The sequence below is a fragment of the Mustelus asterias genome, chromosome 11, assembly GCF_964213995.1.
Source record: "Mustelus asterias chromosome 11, sMusAst1.hap1.1, whole genome shotgun sequence".
Taxonomy (NCBI): Eukaryota; Metazoa; Chordata; class Chondrichthyes; order Carcharhiniformes; family Triakidae; genus Mustelus; species Mustelus asterias.
The window spans coordinates 95,116,230-95,138,623 of NC_135811.1; the positions used below are offsets into that span (position 1 = coordinate 95,116,230).

General features: G+C 43.6%; 1 protein-coding gene across 1 annotated transcript in view; it reads right to left on the reverse strand.

Moving 5' to 3' along the window:
• Positions 1–7,978: 7,978 nt before the first annotated feature.
• Positions 7,979–22,394, reverse strand: part of LOC144500685 (amine oxidase [copper-containing] 3-like) — a 39,455-nt gene continuing 25,039 nt past the window's right edge. Inside the window, exons 2-4 of the mRNA XM_078223998.1 lie at positions 16,435–16,723; positions 14,671–14,800; positions 7,979–13,379 (exon numbers count right to left, since the gene is read on the reverse strand). Coding sequence (XP_078080124.1) covers positions 13,089–13,379; positions 14,671–14,800; positions 16,435–16,723 — 710 coding nt within the window. The 3' untranslated portion in view covers positions 7,979–13,088. The remainder of the gene's footprint in view (positions 13,380–14,670; positions 14,801–16,434; positions 16,724–22,394) is intronic.

Below are 22,394 nucleotides of genomic sequence, written 5' to 3' on the forward strand. Positions count from 1 at the left end.
ATTATCTTATAAGTCTCCATAAGATCCCCCCTCATCCTTCTAAACTCCAACGAGTACAAACCCAATCTCCTCAGCCTCTCCTCATAATCCAAACCCCTCATCTCTGGTATCAACCTGGTGAACCTTCTCTGCACTCCCTCCAATGCCAATATATCCTTCCTCATATAAGGGGACCAATACTGCACACAGTATTCCAGCTGCGGCCTCACCAATGCCCTGTACAGGTGCATCAAGACATCCCTGCTTTTATATTCTATCCCCCTCGCAATATAGGCCAACATCCCATTTGCCTTCTTGATCACCTGTTGTACCTGCAGACTGGGCTTTTGCGTCTCATGCACAAGGACCCCCAGGTCCCTTTGCACGGTAGCATGTTTTAACTTCACCTCTGTTTGGTCAGTGGCTTCACAAATACTTGAATTTTCGACACTTGAAGTGTGGCAAGATCTTGAATTGTTATTTATTTATTTTTTAGTGTGTTTTTGTTTCAGACACGGTACAAAATATGTGATGAGAATAAAACTAAATTTGAAATAATTGCTGACAACTAAATTTCTTTTCGTTGTATAACTTGCAATGTTTTATTTTGTTATTTCATTATTAAAAAAAGCCAGAAAAGAGATTGAAAGGCCGCAGCTTCTTCTCATTTTTTTTCTATTGTGGAATTAAGTTTGTGAATGAATTTGTTTTATCACTCACTAAGATCTAGCTATGCAGCAACACACGCTGTGTAGTGTTGGGGGGGTAGTTAGTGCGCATTTAGGCTTAAATTGCATGTCAATGCAGAAGATTATGCCATGTAATAGGCATGTATTAGTTCGCTAGTTAGGTTGAGCTGTGTCCTTTAATGCAACACCAGGTGTTGGTGGGAGACAATGGCCAAGTGGTATTATCGCTGGACTATTAATCCACAAACTCAGTTAATGTTCTGGGATGGGATCCGGGTTCTAAGGTGTTTTCTGAAGTTTGGTGTTCAAAATGGCCAACTTGAGGCCTACTCAGTGATGTACAAAGTTTTAAAAAGGTCTCTTTGCTATTACATTACATTCCTCTATTTATAAATCCAAGTATCCCATATGCTTTGTCAATGTGCCCTCCCATCTTTCAAGAATGTGGACAAAAGTTCCCTGATCATCTACACCTTTCAAAATCATGTAACTTATGGTGTCTGGCTTTCAATATTAGTCCTCGGAATGGTCATCACTTCACATTTTCTGCAATGAACTCGTGATCCTGTGGTGTGTAACTCACTTCCTGTTCACCATCTACAAAGCACAAGTTAGAAATGTGATGGGATACTCTCCACTTTCCTGAATGAGTGTGTGTTGTGTCCAACTTGAGTAGGACTCAAGACGTTTGACACCACCCAGCACAAAGCACCCCATCCACAAATATTCACTCCCTTCATCACCAACACACAGTGGCAGCAGTGTGTACCATCAACATAATGCACTGCAGGAACTCACCGAGGCTCCTTAGACAGCACCTTCCAAATCCACAGCCACTGCCATCTAGAAGGAGAAGGGCAGCAGAGACATGGGGACATCACCACCTAGAAGTTCCCCTCCATATCACTCACCATCCTGACTTGGAAAAACATCGTTGTTCCTTCACTGTTGCTGGGTCAAAATCCTGGAACTCCATCCCTACAGCACTGTGGATGTACCTAGACCACATGGACTGCAGCAGTTCAGGAAGGCAGCTCACCACCACCTTCTCAAGGGCAATTAGGGATAAATGATGGCCTAGCCAGTGACACCCACATGCCATGAATGAATTTTTAAAAACTCTGCCATGCCTCTGCCCATTTCACCATCTCCTTTACGTCTAGTTTCGGATCACCTGCAAATTTCATATGTTGCTCCCTACAATGGGCGGCATGGTGGCACAGTGGTTAGCACTGCTGCCTCACAGCACCAGGCACCCAGGTTCTATTCCGGGCTTGGGTCACTGTCTGTGTGGAGTTTGCATGTTCTCCCCGTGTCTATGTGGGTTTCCTCCAGGTGCTCCGGTTTCCTCCCACACTCCAAAGGAGTGCTGGTTAGGTGCATTGGCCATGCTAAATTGCCCCTTAGCGTCAGGGGGACTGGCAAGGGTAAATATGTGGGGTTATGGGGATAGGACCTGGGTGGGATTGTGGTCGGTGCAGACCCGATGGGCCAGGTGGCCTCCTTTTGCACTGTAAGATTCTATGATTCTCAGCTGTTCATAAAAATTGCTTTCTAGGTAAAAATCTAAGGCAGATTTGAAACTGTGACCAAGTTAAATAAAGTTATGTATAGTTACATAGTTCCCAACTTGGATATTTTTGGTGTTGGGTTTGCTTTGTTTAAATGGTTTTGTATTTTTTGGCTGCTATTCAGAACATCAGTGCACAGGAGGGCATCTGTTCAATGACATGGATGTTGTTTAAAAGCCCTGTTTGATGGGTAATGTTAACCCAATGGAGTCAATCTTTTTCTGGCCTTTGGGAGACCACATGGACTGCAGTGGTTCAATCAGGGATTGCACCACCACCTTCTCAAAGGCAAATAGGGATGGGCAATAATTGTTGGTCATGCCAGCGACATCCACAGCCTTTATGTGAATAAAAATCATCTCTGAGCTCATCGAGTCTGCACCGACCACAATCCCACCCAGGCCCTATCCCCGTAATCCCACACACTTACCCTGCTAATCCCCTTGACACTAGAGTCAATTCAGCATGGCCAATCAACCTAACCCGCACATGTTTGGACTGTGGGAGGAAACCGGAGCACCCGGAGCAAACCCACGCAGGCACGGGGAGAACATGCAAATTCCACACAGATAGTGACCCAAGACAGGAATTGAACCCGGGTCCCTGGCGCTGTGAGGCAGCAGTGCTAACCACTGTGCTGCCCAGGGGACTAAGTAGGGTAAATGCATGGGGTTATGGGGATAGGGCCTGGGTGGGACTGTGGTCAGTGCAGACTCGATGGGCCGAATGGCCTCCCTCTGCACTGTAGGGATTCTATGATTCCACTCTATGAGTCTAGTAACTTGACGACACGGCAAGAATTTTCCAATGTTAGGTGTAGATAATTATCAACAGATCACCATTGCATAATAAATGAGATACAATAATTCATTTGCTTATCTTTCATCATAAAACTATGATACGAAGGACGTACCTGCTGATGCCAGAATTTAGGGATTAAATTAACTGGAATTTTCTACAACTTTGAAAAACAGTTAAGCTGTTTGTAGCACAGTCTTTATAAAACCACGGCAAAGAATGCTTCCACAGTTTTCTACAACGCATGAGAGTGATGGCTGTATAGTGGTATTGTCACTAGGCTAGCGATCCAGAGGCTAATGCTACAAGGACTGGTATCAAATCCCACTGCAGTGGTTAGTGGAATTTAAATTTAAGCATTAATAAAACAATTGGGAGTTGAAAGTTTGTCTCAGTCAATGACCATGAAACGATCATCAATTGTGTTAAGAACCCATCTGATCTAATGTCCTTTAGGGAAGGAAATCTACTGACCTTATTCTGGCCGATATGTGACTCCAGACCCACAGCAATGTGGTTGCCTCTTAAGTTCCATCTAGAAGGACAAGGGCAGCAGATACATGGGAACACCATCAAATGCCAGTTCCCCTCCAAGCCACTCACCATCCTGACTTGGAAATATATTCCCATTCCTTTGTAGTCGCTGGGTCAAAATCCTGGAATTCTCTCCCGAACGGCATTTGGGTCAACCCACAGCACGTGGACTGCAGCAATTCAAGAAGACAGCACACCAATGCTTTCTCAAGGGCAACGAGGGATGGGCAATAGATGCTGGCCCGCCAACGACACCCATGTCCCATGAATGGATAAAAAAACCTGCCCCTCTTAAGTCACTTAATTGTACCAAACTGATACAGAAACACCAGATAGGCTGCAGTGGATCAAGTTGCTGGGTCACCTCCACAATCTCAAAAGTAATCGGGAAGGGTGGCACGGTGGCGCAGTGGTTAGCACTGCTGCCTCACGACGCCAAGGCCCCGGGTTCGATTCCAGCCTTGGGTCACTGTCTGTGTGGAGTTTGCACTTTCTCCCCGTGTCTGCGTGGGTTTCCTCCAGGTGCTCCGGCCATGCTTAAATTGACCCTAGTGTCGGCGCAACTTGTGGGCCGAAGGGCCTGTGGGAATAGGGCCCGGATGAAATTGTGGTCAGTATAGACTTGATAGGCCGAATGGCCTCCTTCTGTACCGTAGAGGTTCTATGAATTGCCTGGCCCCCCTAAGAATGCCCGCAGCCCATGAAAGCATAAAACAAGAACTTATCCTCATAAGGCATGCCACCTAATCCAGGCAACATCCTTGTAAATCTCCTCTGCACCCTTTCTATGGCTTCCACATCCTTTCTGTAATGAGGCGGCCAGAACTGGGCACAGTACTCCAGGTGGGGTCTGACCAGGGCCCTATACAGCTGCAGCATTATCTCCCGATTTCTCAACTCAATTCCTCTATTGATGAAGGCCAGTATTCCATACGCCTTCTTAAACACAGCCTCCACCTGCGACGCTGCTTTGAGCGTCCTGTGAACCCGGACCCCAAGATCCTTCTGATCTTCCACACTGCCAAGCGTCTTACCCTTAATATTATATTCTTTCATCCTATTCGACCTGCCAAAATGAACCACCACACACTTATGTGGGTTCAAGTCTATCTGCCACTTCTCCGCCCAGTCTTGCATCTTATCTATGTCTCGTTGCAACTGCTGACATCCTTCTACACTATCCACAACACCATCAACCTTTGTGGCATCAGCAAACTTGGCAACCCATCCTTCCACTTCCTCATCCAGGTCATTTATAAAAATCACAAAGAGCAAGGGTCCCAGAACAGATCCCTGGGGCACTCCACTGGTGACTGGCCTCCATGCTGAAAAAGACCCATCTACAACCACTCTTTGCCTTCTGTGGGCAAGCCAGTTCTGAATCCACAAAGCAATGTTCCCTTGTATCCCATGCCTCTTCACTTTCTCAATGAGCCTTGCATGGGGCACCTTATCAAACGCCTTGCTGAAATCCATATAAACTACATCTACCACTCTTCCTTCGTCTATGTGTCTCGTTACATCTTCAAAAAATTCAATTAGGCTCGTAAGGCATGATGTGCCTTGGTCAAAGCCGTGCTGGCTATTTCTGATCATACTATTCCTCTCCAGAGGTTCATAAATCCTGCCTCTCAGGATCTTCTCCATCAATTTACCAACCACTGAGGTTAGACTCACTGGTCTGTAATTTCCCGGGCTATCTCTTCTCCCTTTCTTGAATAACGGAACCACATCCGCAATCCTCCAATCCTCCGGAACCTCTCCCGTCTCCATTGATGACGCAAAGGTCATCACCAGAGGCTCAGCAATCTCTTCCCTCGCCTCCCACAGTAACCTGGGGGACATCCCATCCGGTCCCAGCGATTTATCTAACTTGATGCTTTTCAAAAGCTCCAACACATCCTCTTTCCTAATGTCCACATGCTCAATCTTCTCAGTCCACTGCAAGTCTGCACTGCAACTACAAAGATCCTTTTCCACTGTGAATACTGAAGCAAAGTATTCATTGAGTATCTCTGCCATTTCTACCAGTTCTATACAGACTTTCCCACCCTCACATTTGATAGGTCCTACTCCTTCACATCTTATCCTCTTGCTCTTAACATACTTGTAGGATGCCTTGGGGTTTTCCTTTATCCTGTCTGCCAAGGCGTTCTCATGACCTCTTCTTGCTCTTCTAATTTCCCTCTTAAGTTACTTCCTACTAGTCGTATACTCTTCTAGATTTCTAACATTACCTAGCTCCCTGAACCTTTTGTAGGCTTTTCTTTTCTCCTTGACTAAATTCGTTACAGCTTTCGTGCACCATGGTTCCTGTGACCTACTATAACTCCCCTGTCTCATTGGAACATTGCTATGTAGAGCTCCAGACAAATTTTCCTTGAAAATTTGCCACATTTCTTCTGTGCATTTCCCTGAGAAAACCTCCTTCCAATTTATGCCTCTAATTTCCTGCCTAATAGCATCATGATTGCCCTTACTCCAAATAAACACTTTCCTAGCTTGACTGATCCGATCTCTCTCCAGTGCTAATGTAAAGGAGATAGAGTTATGATCACTATCCCCAAAATGCTCTCCCACTGAGATATCTGACACCTGCCCAGGTTCATTCCCTATGTTCTAACAGATTGGAAATCTTTGGGAGATAGGTGTGCATCCAATTTCCCCATGCGCACAAAATTGGGACCTCATGAACTTAGCCTGTTGGTAAGTACACAGGTCAGAAACTGTAAGAATTGGTCATTAATGTTTTGAGTTCATGACTAATGCAAGGGCTCCACCTGAAGAATTAACCTGTCTCTACTTCTTCACTTCTTTCCCGCTATGCATTTCCAATATTCTCTGTTTTCGTTTCAACGTGCGTGGTTTCTGTCTTTTTATTACAGCTTTATGTTGCTTCCATTTAATATTTTTGTTCTATTCATACAAAATGTGCAATAAATCTCTGATTTAAATCTATCATGCCTAACGAATAGTCAAACAAGTAGGACTTTCCAGTTCGGTGCTCCGAATGCACGCTAGGATTGCGTATTGGACAATTGAACATACACAGCTCTTATTGGATGGAAATTCTACATCCAAGGGTGAAGAATCGCCTGAAATGCATTTCTGTGAAGTAATTAAACTCTGAAATTGATAGGTTTTTTTGCATTAATCCAATTTATATTGATATAGCCTAGATTGAAATATCTGGGAGGCAATATTCATGAACCAAGACATGTTACCTGGAACATATCACCTAAAATTCCTCTGTCATGCTTCTTGTGACTTTAAAAGGTGAGATAGGTTTTTTTTATTTGTTCGTGGGACAAGGGCGTCGCTGGCTGGCCATCATTTAGTGCCCATCCCAAGTTGCCCTTGAGCTGAGTGACTTTCAGAGGGCAGTTAAGGATGGCACAGTGGCACAGTGGTTAGCACTGCTGCCTCACAGCGCCAGGGACCCGGGTTTGATTCCTGACTTGGATCACTGTCTGTGTGGAGTTTTCATATTCTCCCCGTGTCTGTGTGGGTTTCCTCTGGGTGCCCCGGTCTTCTCCCAATGTCTAAAAGACGTGCTGGTTAGGTGCATTGGCCATGCTAAATTCTCCTTCAGTGCACCCGAACAGGTGCAGGAGTGTGGTGACTAGGGGATTTTCACAGTAACTTCACTGCAGTGTTAATGTAAGCCTACTCGTGAGACTAATAAATAAATTTCGAATCAATCATATCGCTGTGGCTCTGGAGTCACATGTAGGCCAGGCCAGGTAAGGACGACAGATTTTCTTCCCTAAAGGACATTAGTGAACCAGATTATTGTTTTCTGACGATCGACAATGGTTTCACGATCATCAGTAGATTCTTAATTTCAAATATTCTTTACTGGATTTGAATTCCACTACCTGCCGTGGCACAATTCGAACCCAGTTCCCCAGAACATTAGCTGAATTTCTGGATAATAGTCTAGCGATAATACCACAAGGCCATCGCTCCCCTAAAAGTAAAGATAAAGTCGCTATTGTCTCAGGTGACCATAGGCTGCTCAGCCCTTTGAAGGGGGGAGCTGACTGGTGGTGATTTAACCTGAGGCTCACCACACCTCAGGCGAGGGGCAAGGTTGAGAAGGCGGGGCCTTCATGAATAACCTCAACCGGTACGGGAATTGAACCCACTCTATTGGCATCAATCACCAACTGTCCAGCCAACTGAGCTAATCGACTCCCTTTTGGTATCATTTAGAAGGACATCATAATCATTTGCCATACTTAAAACTAGCGGACACCTTAATAACATCACTAGATGGGTGTGATTGCCTAATGAAGCTATTTGCACTGTAACAATGAATGATATTTCTCGGAATAAGCAAACTCACTGCCTCATCAATCATATCTTTACTGAAAACAGGGTGGTAATAAAATTATTACAAGTTCATTGTACACAAGATTACATTTTTTTATTGACTAATTGTTACACAGATAATTGTTAGTTGAGAATAAACTCTGGAAATTACTGTGAGTTACCTTATGTTCCAAATGTTTAGCTTAACCGCAGCAAACCACTTCTTTCTACTTTAAGGGAGCTGTATGTCATTTAAAATAAAAGACTTAAATCCAGTATTAAAATATCAGAGAGGAATCTGACACTAGTATGTGCGCACAATTACACTGGCCACCTTCATTTCCCATTTTAAATTGCGCCTGTGTAATTCAGTGTCAGTGAATCATCTGGAATGCGTCCAACATTCAACCTGCTTTATTTAAAACAGTCTAATAGCCTTTGTAACAATTGAACTGCAGTCGTGTTAGAGAACAGTGCCCCCTCCTGAAAGAGGATAATTGTTGCTTTACAACAGAATTAGGCAATCTGTAAAATGTGGCTCAAAGAAACCAAATTGAACTTGCTTCAAAAATTGTTACTTTTTTTTCCCTCCACTTTCTCCTCACCTCTGCTGATTTAAGTTGGAACACTGTACCCAGTGGTTCACTCAATGCTTATTTACCCAACCTGTTTCCTCACACATTTCCCAATAGGATCACTGGATAGTGATAATTGGTCAGAATTCAAATGGGTTTTCCATTCGATTCAAGCAGAACTTCATTGTTGTTCTCAACCGTAGAACCATAAAATCCCTATGGTGCAGAAAGAAGCCATTTGGCCCTTTGAATCTGCACCAACTCTCCAAAAGAGCATCCCACCCAGGCTCTCCCCTCTGCCCTATCTCCCCTTACCCCATGTGTTTACCCTGGCTAATCCACCTGACCTACACATCTTTGGACATTAAGGGGCAACTTAGCATGGCTAATTGACCTAATCTACACATCTTTGGACTGTGGGAGGAAAACAGAGCACCCAAAGGAAGACACAGGGAGGATGTGCAAACTCCACACAGTCAGTCACCCGAGGCCACTATTGAACCCAGGTTCCCTGGCACTGTGAGGCAGCAGTGCTAATCATAGTACCACCCCGCCATCATGACAGAAGACAACATTTTGAAATTCGTAGTGATAGGGATCTGCAGCTGAAAGCGAACACTATGGTACCCATCAAATTGTATTTGTACTGTTAATGGTGTGTGGTAACTGCAATCCCAAAGTCAATACCAGTGCTGGATTGGCAGTTGATGCGCAGTCCTCAAAATAATCACATTACCAGACAAAGAATAGAAATTAGACTTAAAAAAAAAACACATAAATTTTCTTTGACTGCCTCTTCTGTTCACATACAATGAAGGTTAACAGCTAGTTTTAGTTTCATGACCTTTGCTTCCCTACATGAAGCGTTTCTATCATGGTGGGGAACATGGGGCAATGGTGTACACGCAATCAAACTAAGCTACGCTACTTGAGGTCATCCAAAACTCAGTTGTCCATGTCTTAACTTGCACCAAATCCCATCCCACTATCCCCCACTGCTCATTGACTGACATTGGCTCCTGCTTAAGCAATGTCTCTTTCTCAAATCTTCCCATGACCTCGCCCCTCCCTTTCTCGGTCATCGCCTCCAGCCCCACAACTCTCCGAGATATCTCCGCTCCACTAATTCTGGCCTGTTGCGCATCTCCGATTCTTAATCACTCCGCCATTTGTTGCCTAGGCCCCAAATTCTGGAAAAACTCTCCCTACACCTCTCCATTTTGCTTTCCTCCTCTAAGACACTCCTTAAAATCTATGTCTTTGTCCAAGCTTTTGGTCATCTAATTTCACCTGATGTGACTTGATGCCATAATTTGTTTTATAAACACTCCCGTGAAACATCTTGGGACATTTTTGCCGAAAACCTCCATCCTCGTTCGTGGCTGGGATCCTCCGGTATTGCTGAAAGCGAATGGAGTTTTGGCCGGAATGCCAAATTCTCTATTTTCACCTGCAGCAGCGTGGGCACGGATCAGATTGGTGAATCACTCCCTTTATTTCATTGCGGATGCTATATAAATGTATGTTAATGTTATTGTGGTGCTTTTAATGGAAAATATTATGCAGAGTTGCTGAATATCAAAGATGGCAGCTGAAATTCAGGTCCCATGGATTGTTTATAAGATGGTCTTGAAATTTCTAAACCCTGTGAAAAACATTTGATCCTGGGGGTGGGAATTTACGGCTTCGCTCATCCCAAAACCGTAAAATCCCACTCTAGGTCAATGGACCTTCCCATTTACTAGGATGCTACCGGGACTTGATGGTTTGAGTTATAAGGAGAGGCTGGATAGACCGGGGCTTTTTTCTCTGGAGCGTAGGAGGCTTAGGGGTGATCTTATAGAGGTCTGTAAAATAATGAGGGGCATAGATCAGCTAGATAGTCAATATTTTTTCCCAAAGATAGGGGAGTCTAAAACAAGAGGGCATAGGTTTAAGGTGAGAGGGGAGAGATATAAAAGGGTCCAGAGGGGCAATTTTTTCACACAGAGGGTGGTGAGTGTCTGAAACAAGCTGCCAGAGGTAGTAGTAGAGGCGGGTACAATTTTGTCTTTTAAAAAGCGTTTAGACAGTTACATGGGTAAGATGGCTATAGAGGGATATGGGCCAAATGCGGGCAATTGGGACTAGTTTAGGGGTTTAAAAAAAGGGGCAGCATGGCCAAGTTGGACCAAAGGGTCTGTTTCCATGCTGTAAACCTCTATGACCTCTCTATGACTCCATTGTCCGCCCCTCACCCATTCGTCGCGGGCGGGGTGGAAAAATTCTGGCCTATGTCTGATTGTATACCACCTGAATGGTAAATAAATTAGATTTTTTTTGCAAGACTGCATCATTTATAACCTACAGCAGTGCCCTTGGCAACAGGTAGGCCACAGCTCTCTAACATTCCAAAGCATTTTGTAATTGCTGGCCAGAAATTCTTGATCAATCAATATCGTTAACCTCTAATCCCCAGAAGGAAGCATCCTCTTGTGAACATACTCTTCAGCCGGAATTCTCTGACCTCGTCCACGGCTGGGATTCTCCAGTCCAGCTGCTGTGAATGGAGACTTGGCTGAGCGCCAAATTCTCCATTCTCACTGGCAATGGTGGCAGGGCGTGTGATATCGGAGAATCCCGGCCTTTGTTTCACAGCAAGCTGGACAGGTAATGGTTCGTAAAAGCAGAAAAGTGGAAGCATTTTATGCATTGAATGAAAGAAAGAAAAGGAGGCAGTTGGGCCTCAACTGGTTCTTGACGGTAATCGCAAGCAGGAAATCAGCAATCAAGTATGAAGAAGCCCTTTCCTTTGACCTGTGTTTTATTTTTCATCAGTCTCTTAAGATTGACGAAGAAAATCTTTGCACAAATATATTACACAAGGTCCATGGAATGGATCCTGACTTAATGCAGATGCAACTGTGGAAATCAAAGCATTTTTACGTTGACTGTCTCACATTATTTCCTCAACTGATCTACTACATCGCCATTTTACAGAGATTATTTTTTTGTACTTAAAGTGGTTGTTTTCCTGCTGTAGTTTCCACTGTACCACTTGATGTAGGACAAGAAACTGCAGATCTCATCTGCCAAGTGTAGAAGCGCTGACCAATGGAACTTTAAACCTACAGAAGGCTTTAACGTTGAAGATTGTTGCCCTGCTGTGGTGTTGCCAGAAAACACTTTTCACTTGGAACAATGGTAACCAGGTATAGCCTCAACAGTGATTGACACATAACGCTAATAATGTTGCGTGACCTCCGATGACGAAGGTCATTACTCGAGTTACATATCGATTTATCCCTTTATGTTTTATTGAAGTGACACCCTAATGTATAGAAGAAATAGAATATTCAACATGGCATTGTCAGCGTATGCCAAAATATTGGTGACACTGTGAAATATGTAGCCCACGGCATTATTTTAGAAGTTGGCATAGTTGCAATATAAAAAAATATAAAAATGTGTTTCAAAAATGAAGCTATAAAAATGCTTACAAAATAGAAAGTCAAACCAAAAGTGAGGTTCGATAATTATATCCCTTGTGTAAAGCTTTTCGTAACACACTCTACGATTCGATCCTTTCTAGGGCAGTATAAACGTTATTCAATCCCCAAAATACTAGCAAAAATTGCTGAAATTTGCAGAAACACCGTGTAATAAAAAACAGAGTTTGACTTATTCAGTCACAGGAAACTGCTGACTTAATTACAAGCAGCTCTGATTTTGGAATGTGGGTCTCCAAACATTATGAAAGTCCCCAAAGCCCTTTAGCAAAAGTGACTTTTAACCTAGTCACAAAAAAAAATCAATTAGTCATGAACGATATCGCTAGCCTCACTTTTGGACACAACAAGAAGTCTCACAACACCAGGTTAAAGTCCAACAGGTTTACTTGGAATCACGAGCTTTCGGAGCGCTGCTCCTTCCTCAGGTGAATGACTCACCTGAGGAAGGGACAGCACTCCGAACGCCCGTGATTCCAAATAAACCTGTTGGACTTTAAGCTGGCGTTGTGAGACTTCTTACTGTGCCCACCCCAGTCTCACGTTTGGAGGCATTTACAAAAGCTAGCACACATCTATTATACTGTAATGATGTATCTGATCAATTAAAGAAGTCACCTTATGCGCCAATGTTTCAATTAAACAATCCGTTACATTGAGGCAAGACAAAGTCACTTAGTTTCTGAGCTACTAAATGCAAACTTATTTTCAGTCATAATGGGTTTAAGGGTAAATTTGACTCAATGATTCTCCCTGATGCTGCATCAACTATGCATTGTCTAGCAGTCAAACTTGGAGGTCACTTAGCTCTGGCAGGATTTCCTGCCCATTAAAATCTAATGGATAAAGAATTTTGTGGGGCCCCTGCACACAAGATTCTGTGCCGGGAGCTGGAATTTGTGAAATCTACCCTGCATTTTTCTTTAGTGTTGGATGTTAGACTATTAGGGCTAGTGACAGCCATATAACATAACAACATCTCGCAAAGTCAATCTGACCCCAATCTGATGAATGGGGTTGTGGAATTTTCAAGTAGATCGCAGGAGCCTAGATAAAACTGTGATTTCTCTACAAAGAAATCTAATACTGTAGGGTTAAAATGAAAGTGGTGGCCAGTCACAGTTAGCTTGCCTTCTCACTCTAATCAAATCCTGATAATAATCGAGATCTATTTCCATAGGTGAAGTCTGGGAGATTGGGTATACACGAGGCATATTCCCGTGCACATGCCATGGGGTTGCTCTTGCAAGTTACTGTTTTCTGGAGGGGATCAATGTAGACAGCATCTTGAGCGTAAATGGAAGGATCATTTGTAAAGTAGTTGACTGGTTTTAAAATGAAGCCAACACCATTTCCAGCTGTGGCAGTATTGGGAACATCCTCTGCATGGGGAATGTGGAGAAAGCCAGCCGTAATCCAGGCTACCAGGTCCTGTTCACAAACATGAAGGAAATAGGAGTATGGTTACCATTTTGACATATAGATAATAAAAACAAACAAATTTCCACCAATTTTCTCCCTTCCTTTAATAATGGGGGTGAAATTAGCCTACACCAGAAGTGCAAAACAGGCTTAGAGTCATGGCCTCAATGAAGGAGGCTATTCGGCTCATCGAGTCCATGTCATGCGAATCAGCAGTGGGGTCCTTCTCTATGAGAGGGAAGGTTAGCCCGTGGACAGTAAAAGGCAACAAGGCCGAGCCCAATTTGAGCATCACACCTGTGCATGTTTCAGCAGAATAGGGGAGTGGCGTAGTGGTATTATCAGTGGACTAGTAATCCAGAGATCCAGGGTAATGCTCTGGGGACCCGGATTCAAATCCCACCATAGCTGATTGTGAAATTTGAAATCAATAAAGAACTTGAATTAAAAGTTTAATGATGACCATGAAACCATTGTCGAATAAAATCCATCTGGTTCCCCAATGGGCGGCACAATGGCACAGCGATTAACACTGCTGCCTCACAGCTCCAGGGACCTGGGTTCAATTCCCGGCTTGGATCACTGTCTGTGAAGAGTCTGCATGTTCTCCCCAATGTCTGCGTGGGTTTCCTCCGGGTACTCCGGTTTCCTCCCACAGTCCGAAAGACTGGTTAGGTGGTTTGGTGCATTGGCCATGCTAAATTCTCCCTCAGTATTCCCGATACCCGAACAGGCGCCGGAGTGTGGCGACTAGGGGATTTTCACAGTAACTTCATTGCAGTGTTAATGTAAACTTACTTGTGACACTAATAAATAAACTTTAAACTTTAACAATGCCCTTTAGGGAAGGAAATCTGCTGTCCTTACCCAGCCTGGCCTACATGTGACTCCAGATCCACAGCAATGTGGTTGACTCTTAACTGCCCCCTCAAGAGTGATTAGGGATGGGCAATAAATGCTGGCCCAGCCATTGACACCCACTTCCCATGAATGAGTAGAGAAAAAGGAATATGGAGGCCTAATAAAATTTGCTTTCTTTCTCCTGGGGGAGGGTAACAGATGCCAGTAACTGAAACCCAACTGCTGCCCTGAATGGGGGTTAGCTAATTCAACATAGACCTTCTGGCTTACCATGGCCTCTCACCCTGCTCCTATCAAATATCATTGGATATGCAAGAATGACCTGGGATTGCTGATACAGTTTCCGTGGCACCTGTGATAGCAACCCATGGTTCGCAGATCCAAGAAAAATGCATCTCCATAGTCAAAAATAATTGTTTACATGCAGATATAAACGAACCTCATTTTTAATGTTTTCATCATTAATAAAGTCTTCAAAATAAACAGCAGGCTCCCATGGATTATTCTGATTGTAGATACTGCTACTCCTTCGCTCCTTTTCTTTGTATTTTGTTATTGCCAACTGATACCTAAATTGGACGTAACAACATTATTAGCTCATCTTGTCCATGAGCGTGCAAAGATTCAAATGCAACAACTTGCATTTATATGGGGCCTTTAAGCAATAAAATATCCCACAGCACTTTGCAGCAACTTTATAAAACTTGATATCAGATGTCAGAGCAGATGACCAAAACTTAGTCAAAGAATTATGTTTTAAGGAGCACCTTCAAAGGGGGAAAGAGAGGTCGAAGGTGGAGAGAGGGGTTTAGGGAGTTCCAGATCTTAGGAAGGATTTGAATGTTGAACACAGAAAAGAAGACTGTAGGGGGAAAAGGGTAAAGTTAATGAAAAAGCCACGCGGACTGCTAGCAATGTGGAAAGGCGGACAAAGGAGAGAGGAGAAAGGGCAATGCATAGGAACGCAGCAACAGGAGTAGGCCATTCAGCCCATCGTGCCTGTTTAGCCATTTAATGAGATCATGGCTGACCTGTGGCCTAACTCCAAATATCTGCCTTTGGCCCATATACTTAATTACTTTGGCCCATATACTTAATTTGCTTAATAAAAATGTATCTATCTCAGATTTAAAGATAACAACTGATCTAGCATCTACTGCCATTTGTGGAAGAGAGTTCCAAACATCTACCACCCTTTGTGTGTAGAAGCGCTTCCGAACATCTCTCCTGAATGGTCTGGCCCTAATTTTTAGACTAGTTCTGGTGGTAGAGGCAGATACGAAAGGGGTGTTTAAGGGGCTCTTAGATAAGCACATGAATGTGCAAAGAATAGAGGGATATGGACCAAGGGCAGGCAGAAGGAGGGATATGGGGGGTAGGGCCTGGGTGGGATTGTGGTCGGTACAGACTCAATGGGCTGAATGGCCTCTTTCTGTACTGTAGGATTTCTAAGGAATTATTTTAATTTGGCGTCATGTTTGGCACAACATCGAGGGCTGAAGGGCCTGTTCTTGTGCTGGACTGTGCTATGTTCAGTGTTCTATGTATAAATTTATTAATTTACCCATATTTCAACACTTCCCCTGTACAAAATCCTATTTATTGTAAATGTCACAAAATATTAAATAAACAGGCCACAACATAATTTACTATTGCAAGAAATCTGAGATCCAATGCATTATTTTTGTAACTTTGGGGGGCGGGCAAGAGTGCCAGTCAGGTATTGTTCACTAACCGTTATGTCTTATGTTTCTCAGAAGTCAGAAACAATCCACACTTTAGACACAAATACTGGCGCGGACATCAAGTATATTTCTCCAGATCTTGCCATATGCTACAGAATGATACTTTGTTATTTTGGCACACTGACTAGTGCAGTAGCCATGATGTGGAGATACCGGCATTGGGCTGGGATGGGCACAGTAAGAAGTCTCACAACACCAGGTTAAGCTCCAACAGCTTTATTTGGAATCACGAGCTTTCGGAAGACAGGATGAAGGAGCAGCGCTCCGAAAGCTCGTGATTCCAAATAAACCTGTTAGACTTTAACCTGGTGTTGTGAGACTTCTTACTATAATTCAGTAGTAAGAGATGCGGAATTCTAAATACACTCTACATGGATACTGCGTGCAACATTACAGTTCCTAACTCTTCTCAAATAATATTACAATATAACTGCAACCAAGAGCTAAATGCACTATACCTTTGCCAGGAGATAGCTTTTTCTTCCGGAATGTCTTCCGGCACACTGTCAGGGTTGAAGCTTACCACTTGGATCCTGTAACCTCGATAATGTTTCCAGTTATTTCTATGATTCAGGTTTACAAAACTCAGATATTTAGGCATTTTCTCTCCGGCTTTGAAAGCTGCTTCATTTTCTTTGTCCAATATTTTCTCTTTCACAGTGGGCACTTTTACCTTCTGACCACTTCTCCACGGGACTGGTTTGAGTATGTACTCCACGTCCTTTGTTTCAATAGCGTTACTTGTTCCTAAAGGGGAAAAAAAAAAGAGTTGGTGTGAACTCAAAATGTAGAATGACAACACTGCGCCAAACAAAAGCTGGTTTGGGAATATGCGTTCATACCTTCATAGGGGAGGTGATGGCTTAATGGTATAATCACTAGACTATTAATCCAGAAACTCAGTGAATGTTCTGGGGACTCGGGTTCGAATCCCATCAAGGAAGATGGTGGGATTTGAATTCAATAAAAAATATCTGGAATTAAGAATCTACTGATGACCACAAAACTATTGTCGGAAAAAGCCATCTGATTCACTAATGCCCTTCAGGGAAAGAAATCTGCTGTCCTTACCCAGTCTGGCCTACATGTGACTCCAGAGCCACAGCAATGTGGTTGATTCTCAACTGCCCTCCAAAGGCAACTGGGGATGGGCAACAAATGCTGGTCTCACAAATGAATGAATAAAAAAAAAATTATTCAGAATATAAAAATCAATAGTGACACAAGAACAATTCCTAGGGTGGAATTCTCCCACTGACAGAACCAATGGTGGTGGGGTGTTGGGGGGAGGGGTTTGGAGGGGGTGCTGGGGGGAGGGATGAGGAGATACAGCAGGAAGCTCAAACAAAATGGTTCCAAACCAGTGTGAAATTACGGTGGGATCTTCCGACACTGCCCGCCAGGGGAGATCAGGAATCCCACTAGACACCGACGTGAAACTGATTTCCATCCCACTAATGGAATGCAGATGAAGGCAGAACCAGAATCTTCCCCACACCCAATTCTCCGTGACGTTGGAAGGAAACATATGTGGTGTGCAGAAGTTGGGACTTATCTGAAGAATGCCTGGGGCTGCTTTTGCAGTTCAGGATGGAGGCCGCCAGCTACCCTGGACCCCAGAACACCACAGCAGCGGGTGGGGGTGGGGCGGGGGGGGGGGGTGCATCTAAAAGGTGGCTCTGGCAGATTCAGTGTCATTAAGGAGGTTTGCCTTCTTGCCTCAGAGCATTCCTGGAGGTCCATCTTCTTTCTTCAACAGTGGGTCAGTGATGTCAAATGCCTTTTCAATATGGCACCTGGATGTAACGGCAAGATGTGGACTATTGAGCCCTCCCTGACACAGAAGATGGCGCAAAACTGCCAGTTGCATAATTAATTACACCGCGGCATGTGCGGAATACATGGTGTGCTTTTCATCGGCCTCCGCAGAAGGAAATTCTCCCGGCCACCAGCCTCACCACAGGACTTAGTCCTGGATTGGAGAATTCCGTCCCAAAGTCACAAAAAGAAAACTATGCATATTCCCAACCCAGTATTTGTTTGGCATTGATTTGATTTGATTTGATTTATTATTTGTCACATGTATTAGTATACAGTGAAAAGTATTGTTTCTTGCGCACTATACAGACAAAACATACCGTTCATAGAGAAGGAAAGCAGAGAGTGCAGAATGTAATGTTACAGTCATAGCTAGGGTGTAAAGAAAGATCAACCAGCTGGGAGCTATGGAAGATGAAAGTCTAACACAATATTATCATTTTATATTTTGGGTAATCATCATCAAGCAAACAATGTATAATAATCTTAAGAGTTGTTAGTTCTAGTTGCTGTCTTCTTATGAAGACATATTCTGTAATAAAACCCTGAAGCACCAAGGTCTTCCAAGTTTTCAGCCTTAAAGCAGCAACATCCTATCTATTTAATGATAGCAAATTACACATTATTTGCTACATAGGGCAGCACAATGGCACAGTCGTTAGCACAGTGCCAGGGACTCGGGTTCAATTCCCGGCTTGGGTGACTGTCTGTGTGGAGTTTGCACATTCTCGCTGTGTCTGCGTGGGTTTCCTCCGGGTGCTCCAGTTTCTTCCCACAGTCCAAAGGTGTGCGGGTTAGGTGAATTGGCCATGCCATTGAGCGGCACAGGCTTGGAGGGCTGAAGGGCCTTTTTCCTGTGCTGTACTGTTCTTTGTTCTTTAGAAGTGTACAAAATTATGAAGGGTATAGATAGGGTGAACAGTGGGAAGCTTTTTCCCAGGTTGGAGGTGACGATCACGAGGGGTCACGGGCTCAAGGTGAGAGGGGCGAGGTATAACTCAGATATCAGAGGGACGTTTTTTACACAGAGAGTGGTGGGGGCCTGGAATGCGCTGCCAAGTAGGGTGGTGGAGGCAGACACGCTGGCATCGTTTAAGACTTACCTGGATAGTCACATGAGCAGTCTGGGAATGGAGGGATACAAACGAATGGTCTAGTTGGACCAATGAGCGGCACAGGCTTGGAGGGCCGAAGGGCCTGTTTCCTGTGCTGTACTGTTCTTTGTTCTTTGTTTGTTCCTAAGTTCTCCCAGAGTGTACCCGAACAGGCGCCGGGGTGTGGCGACGAGGGGATTTTCACAGCAACTTCATTGCAGTGTTAATGTAAGCCTACTTGTGACACTAATATAATAAACTTTACTTTAAACATCTTATTATGCAGTTTCCAGTCTTCTTATTGGGGCTTCTACTTTTCTGTCCACATTGCAGGGCTATGGGGAGAGAGGGGGAGTGGAACTAAGTGGGAAAACTTTTCAAAGAACTGGCACAGCCACAATGGCTAGGTTTTGTCACCGAAAATGTTTGTTCATAAACTTGGCTCACCCCTACTCAACTCTTAGACAGGTTGACACTTGTGTATGAAGTCAGATTTTCATGCACCTGCAATGTTGAATACAATTTTTTTTGTCAAACTTGAATGGTGTTGGGGCTATGTATTAATTGGTATTTTTTTAAAGAAGTGTAACAATACTTATGGGGAAATGGCTTTTTGCACAACAAAAGCCACTTAGTGGAGATCAAGCGTTCAGCAGCTAAAGCTTTGAAAAGCAGCTTGAAATGTGATAAGGTCAAACATTTTTAGTATTTGTCAAATGACAAGTAGAAACACTTCCCAGGGTTGTCAAGTTTAACTTGCTAGAAGCTACCTTTAGCACCCATGAGAAAATCTTAGGTCATTTTCATGGCAATCTTGAGAATTATCTACCGAACAAAATTAAAACTACAAAAGGTCATTAATGTAGCCCAATCCGTCACGCAAACCAGCCTCCCATCCACTGACTCTGTCTACATTCCCGCTGCCTCAGCAAAGCAGCCAGCATAATTAAGGACCCCACGCACCCTAGACATTCTCTCTCCCACCTTCTTCCGTTGGGAAAAAGATACAAAAGTCTGAGGTCACGTACCAACCGACTGAAGAACAGCTTCTTCCTTGCTGCCATCAGACTTTTGAATGGACCTACCTTGCGTAAAGTTGATCTTTCTCTACACCCTAGCTATGACTGTAACACTACATTCTGTACTCTCTCCTTTCCTTCTCTATGAACGGTATGCTTTGTCTGTGCAGCACACAGGAAAAAGTACTTTTCACTGTATACTAATACGTGTGACAATAATAAATCAAATCAGATCAAAGAAATTGCCTCATCCGAGTTCTTAACATCAGCAGATTCTCAGCTTTTTCAGTTTCCAACTGTATCCATACCTGATGCATGTTGTGAGCTGCTCACAGAAGCAAACAGCTCTGTCATCAGGATATCAGAAATTCCATACAACAGGAAACCTTTGGAGCATTTCTCACTGCTGTCATATTTGCATCCACTTTAACATGATGTCAGCAGTCTTCAAACACATCAGCATACATGTTGTATGTTTGACACTCATAAACTGCCCAACACAGTATATCACTGATTCTTCAGCTAACCATTAAAATATTTACCAGATTGCACATATATAAGCTACTCGCATCTACTGATGTTTCCATGTTCAATATAGGCATGATAACTTTAAATATGGGCCCTATCGACCCCCCAAGGGTCCCAGTTATGCCTGTCTTTCTGTGGAGTATATGGAACATTCCTTGTTCCTGTCCTACTCAGGCCCTATCCCACAATGGTTTTTCCAGTACCTCAATGATTGTACCGCTTTGTGCTCTCATCTGGAACTGGAAAAATTAATCAATTTTGCTTCCAGTTTTCATCACTTTCTCCAACACTTCCCTTCCCTTCCTTTACTTCTCCATTTCTGGGAATCAGCTGTCTGCTGATATTCATTATAAGCCCACTGACTCCCACAGCTACCTCGACCGCACCTCCTCATACCCTGCTTCCTGTAAGGACTCTATTCCCTTCTCCCAATTTTTCCATTTCCATTGTACCAGTTCTGATTCTGCTACCTCCCAGAACGGTGCTTCCGACATGTCTACCTTTTTCTTCAGCCCAGGACTCTCACCCCTTGTGTTTAACAGAGCCCTCAACCACGTCCAACCCAGTTCCTGCTCACGGGGCAGCACGGTGACACAGTAGTTGGCACTGCTGCCTCACAGCGTCAATTCCAGCCTCAGGTGACTATCCATGTGGAGTTTGCATGTTCTCCCTGTATCTGCGTGGATTTCTTCCGGGTGCTCCGGTTTCCTCCCCCGGTCCAAAGATGTACACTTTAGGTGGATTGGCCATGCTAAATTGCCCCTTAGTGTCCAAAAGATGTGTAAGTTAGTTTGGTTAGCCATGGTAAATACATGAGCTTACAGGGATAGGGTGGAAGGGAGGGGCCTGGGTGGGATGCTCTTTCAGAGTCAGTGCAGACTTGATGGGCTGAATGGCCTCTTTCTGCACTGTAGGGATTCTATGATTCTTCAACCCTTGCTCCCAGAATCACAATAGGATTCCTTTCCCTTAATTTGCACCCACAAGCTTCCATATTGAGAGGGTTGTCCTCCACAATTTTGAAGCAGTTTTTAAATCAAGCTCACAAATGGCAAAAGCCATTTCCCCATAAATATTGAGGTGGAGATGCTGACGTTGGACTGGGGTGGGCATAGTAAGAAGTCTCACATTGATGAAGGAGCAGCGCTCCAAAAGCTCGTGATTCCAAATAAACCTGTTGGACTTTAACCTGGTGCTGTGAGACTTCTTGCTGTGTCCATAAATATTGTTACGCTTCTTTAAAAAAATACAAATTAATACATAGTCCTCGCTTGTGTAAATGTATCTGAAAGTTTGCTTGTCTGTTTCCGTAGCTGTTTTCCTTTCTTTGTCTTACAGTTAGCAGTACAACACTTCCTACCTACATTTGTCTAAATACTAGAAATTGACCTCTTGTCCATAACACTCTAACTCTCCATTAATCAGTTTGATTTTCCAACCAAGCAGTTTAGTCTTGGAGTTCCACTTTTACTTATTTGATGGACAATTTCAGTCTACTTTATTTGAACCTTTGTAATGCCTTTCACAGATTTAATTCTCAGCCCCTCAGTAGCCTCCCCACCACCCTCCCTCTTTATGTCTATCTATCAATTCTAACCCAACTTAAACATAAATCTAAATCACAAGAATGCATAAGTTGTTTATGATATAATTTAGCAGTCCATCAATTTCCCACTGATTCGATTTCTCAAGCTGAACACATCTCGGACATGGGATTTGTCCCTGGCTAGCAAAGATTTCAAACCCGTTCAGAGCAATCTGCATTTTCTTGAGTGATTATCTTATAACATCTGCACCCTACCTTCGATCATGAAAAGCGCCATTATTTTAGACCATCAATTTTCACACAATTATATTGATATAATTCAACATTGACACAAGACCATAAGACATAGGAGCAGAATTAGGCCACTCGGCCCATCGAGTCTGCTCCGCCATTCAATCATGGCTGATTTTTTT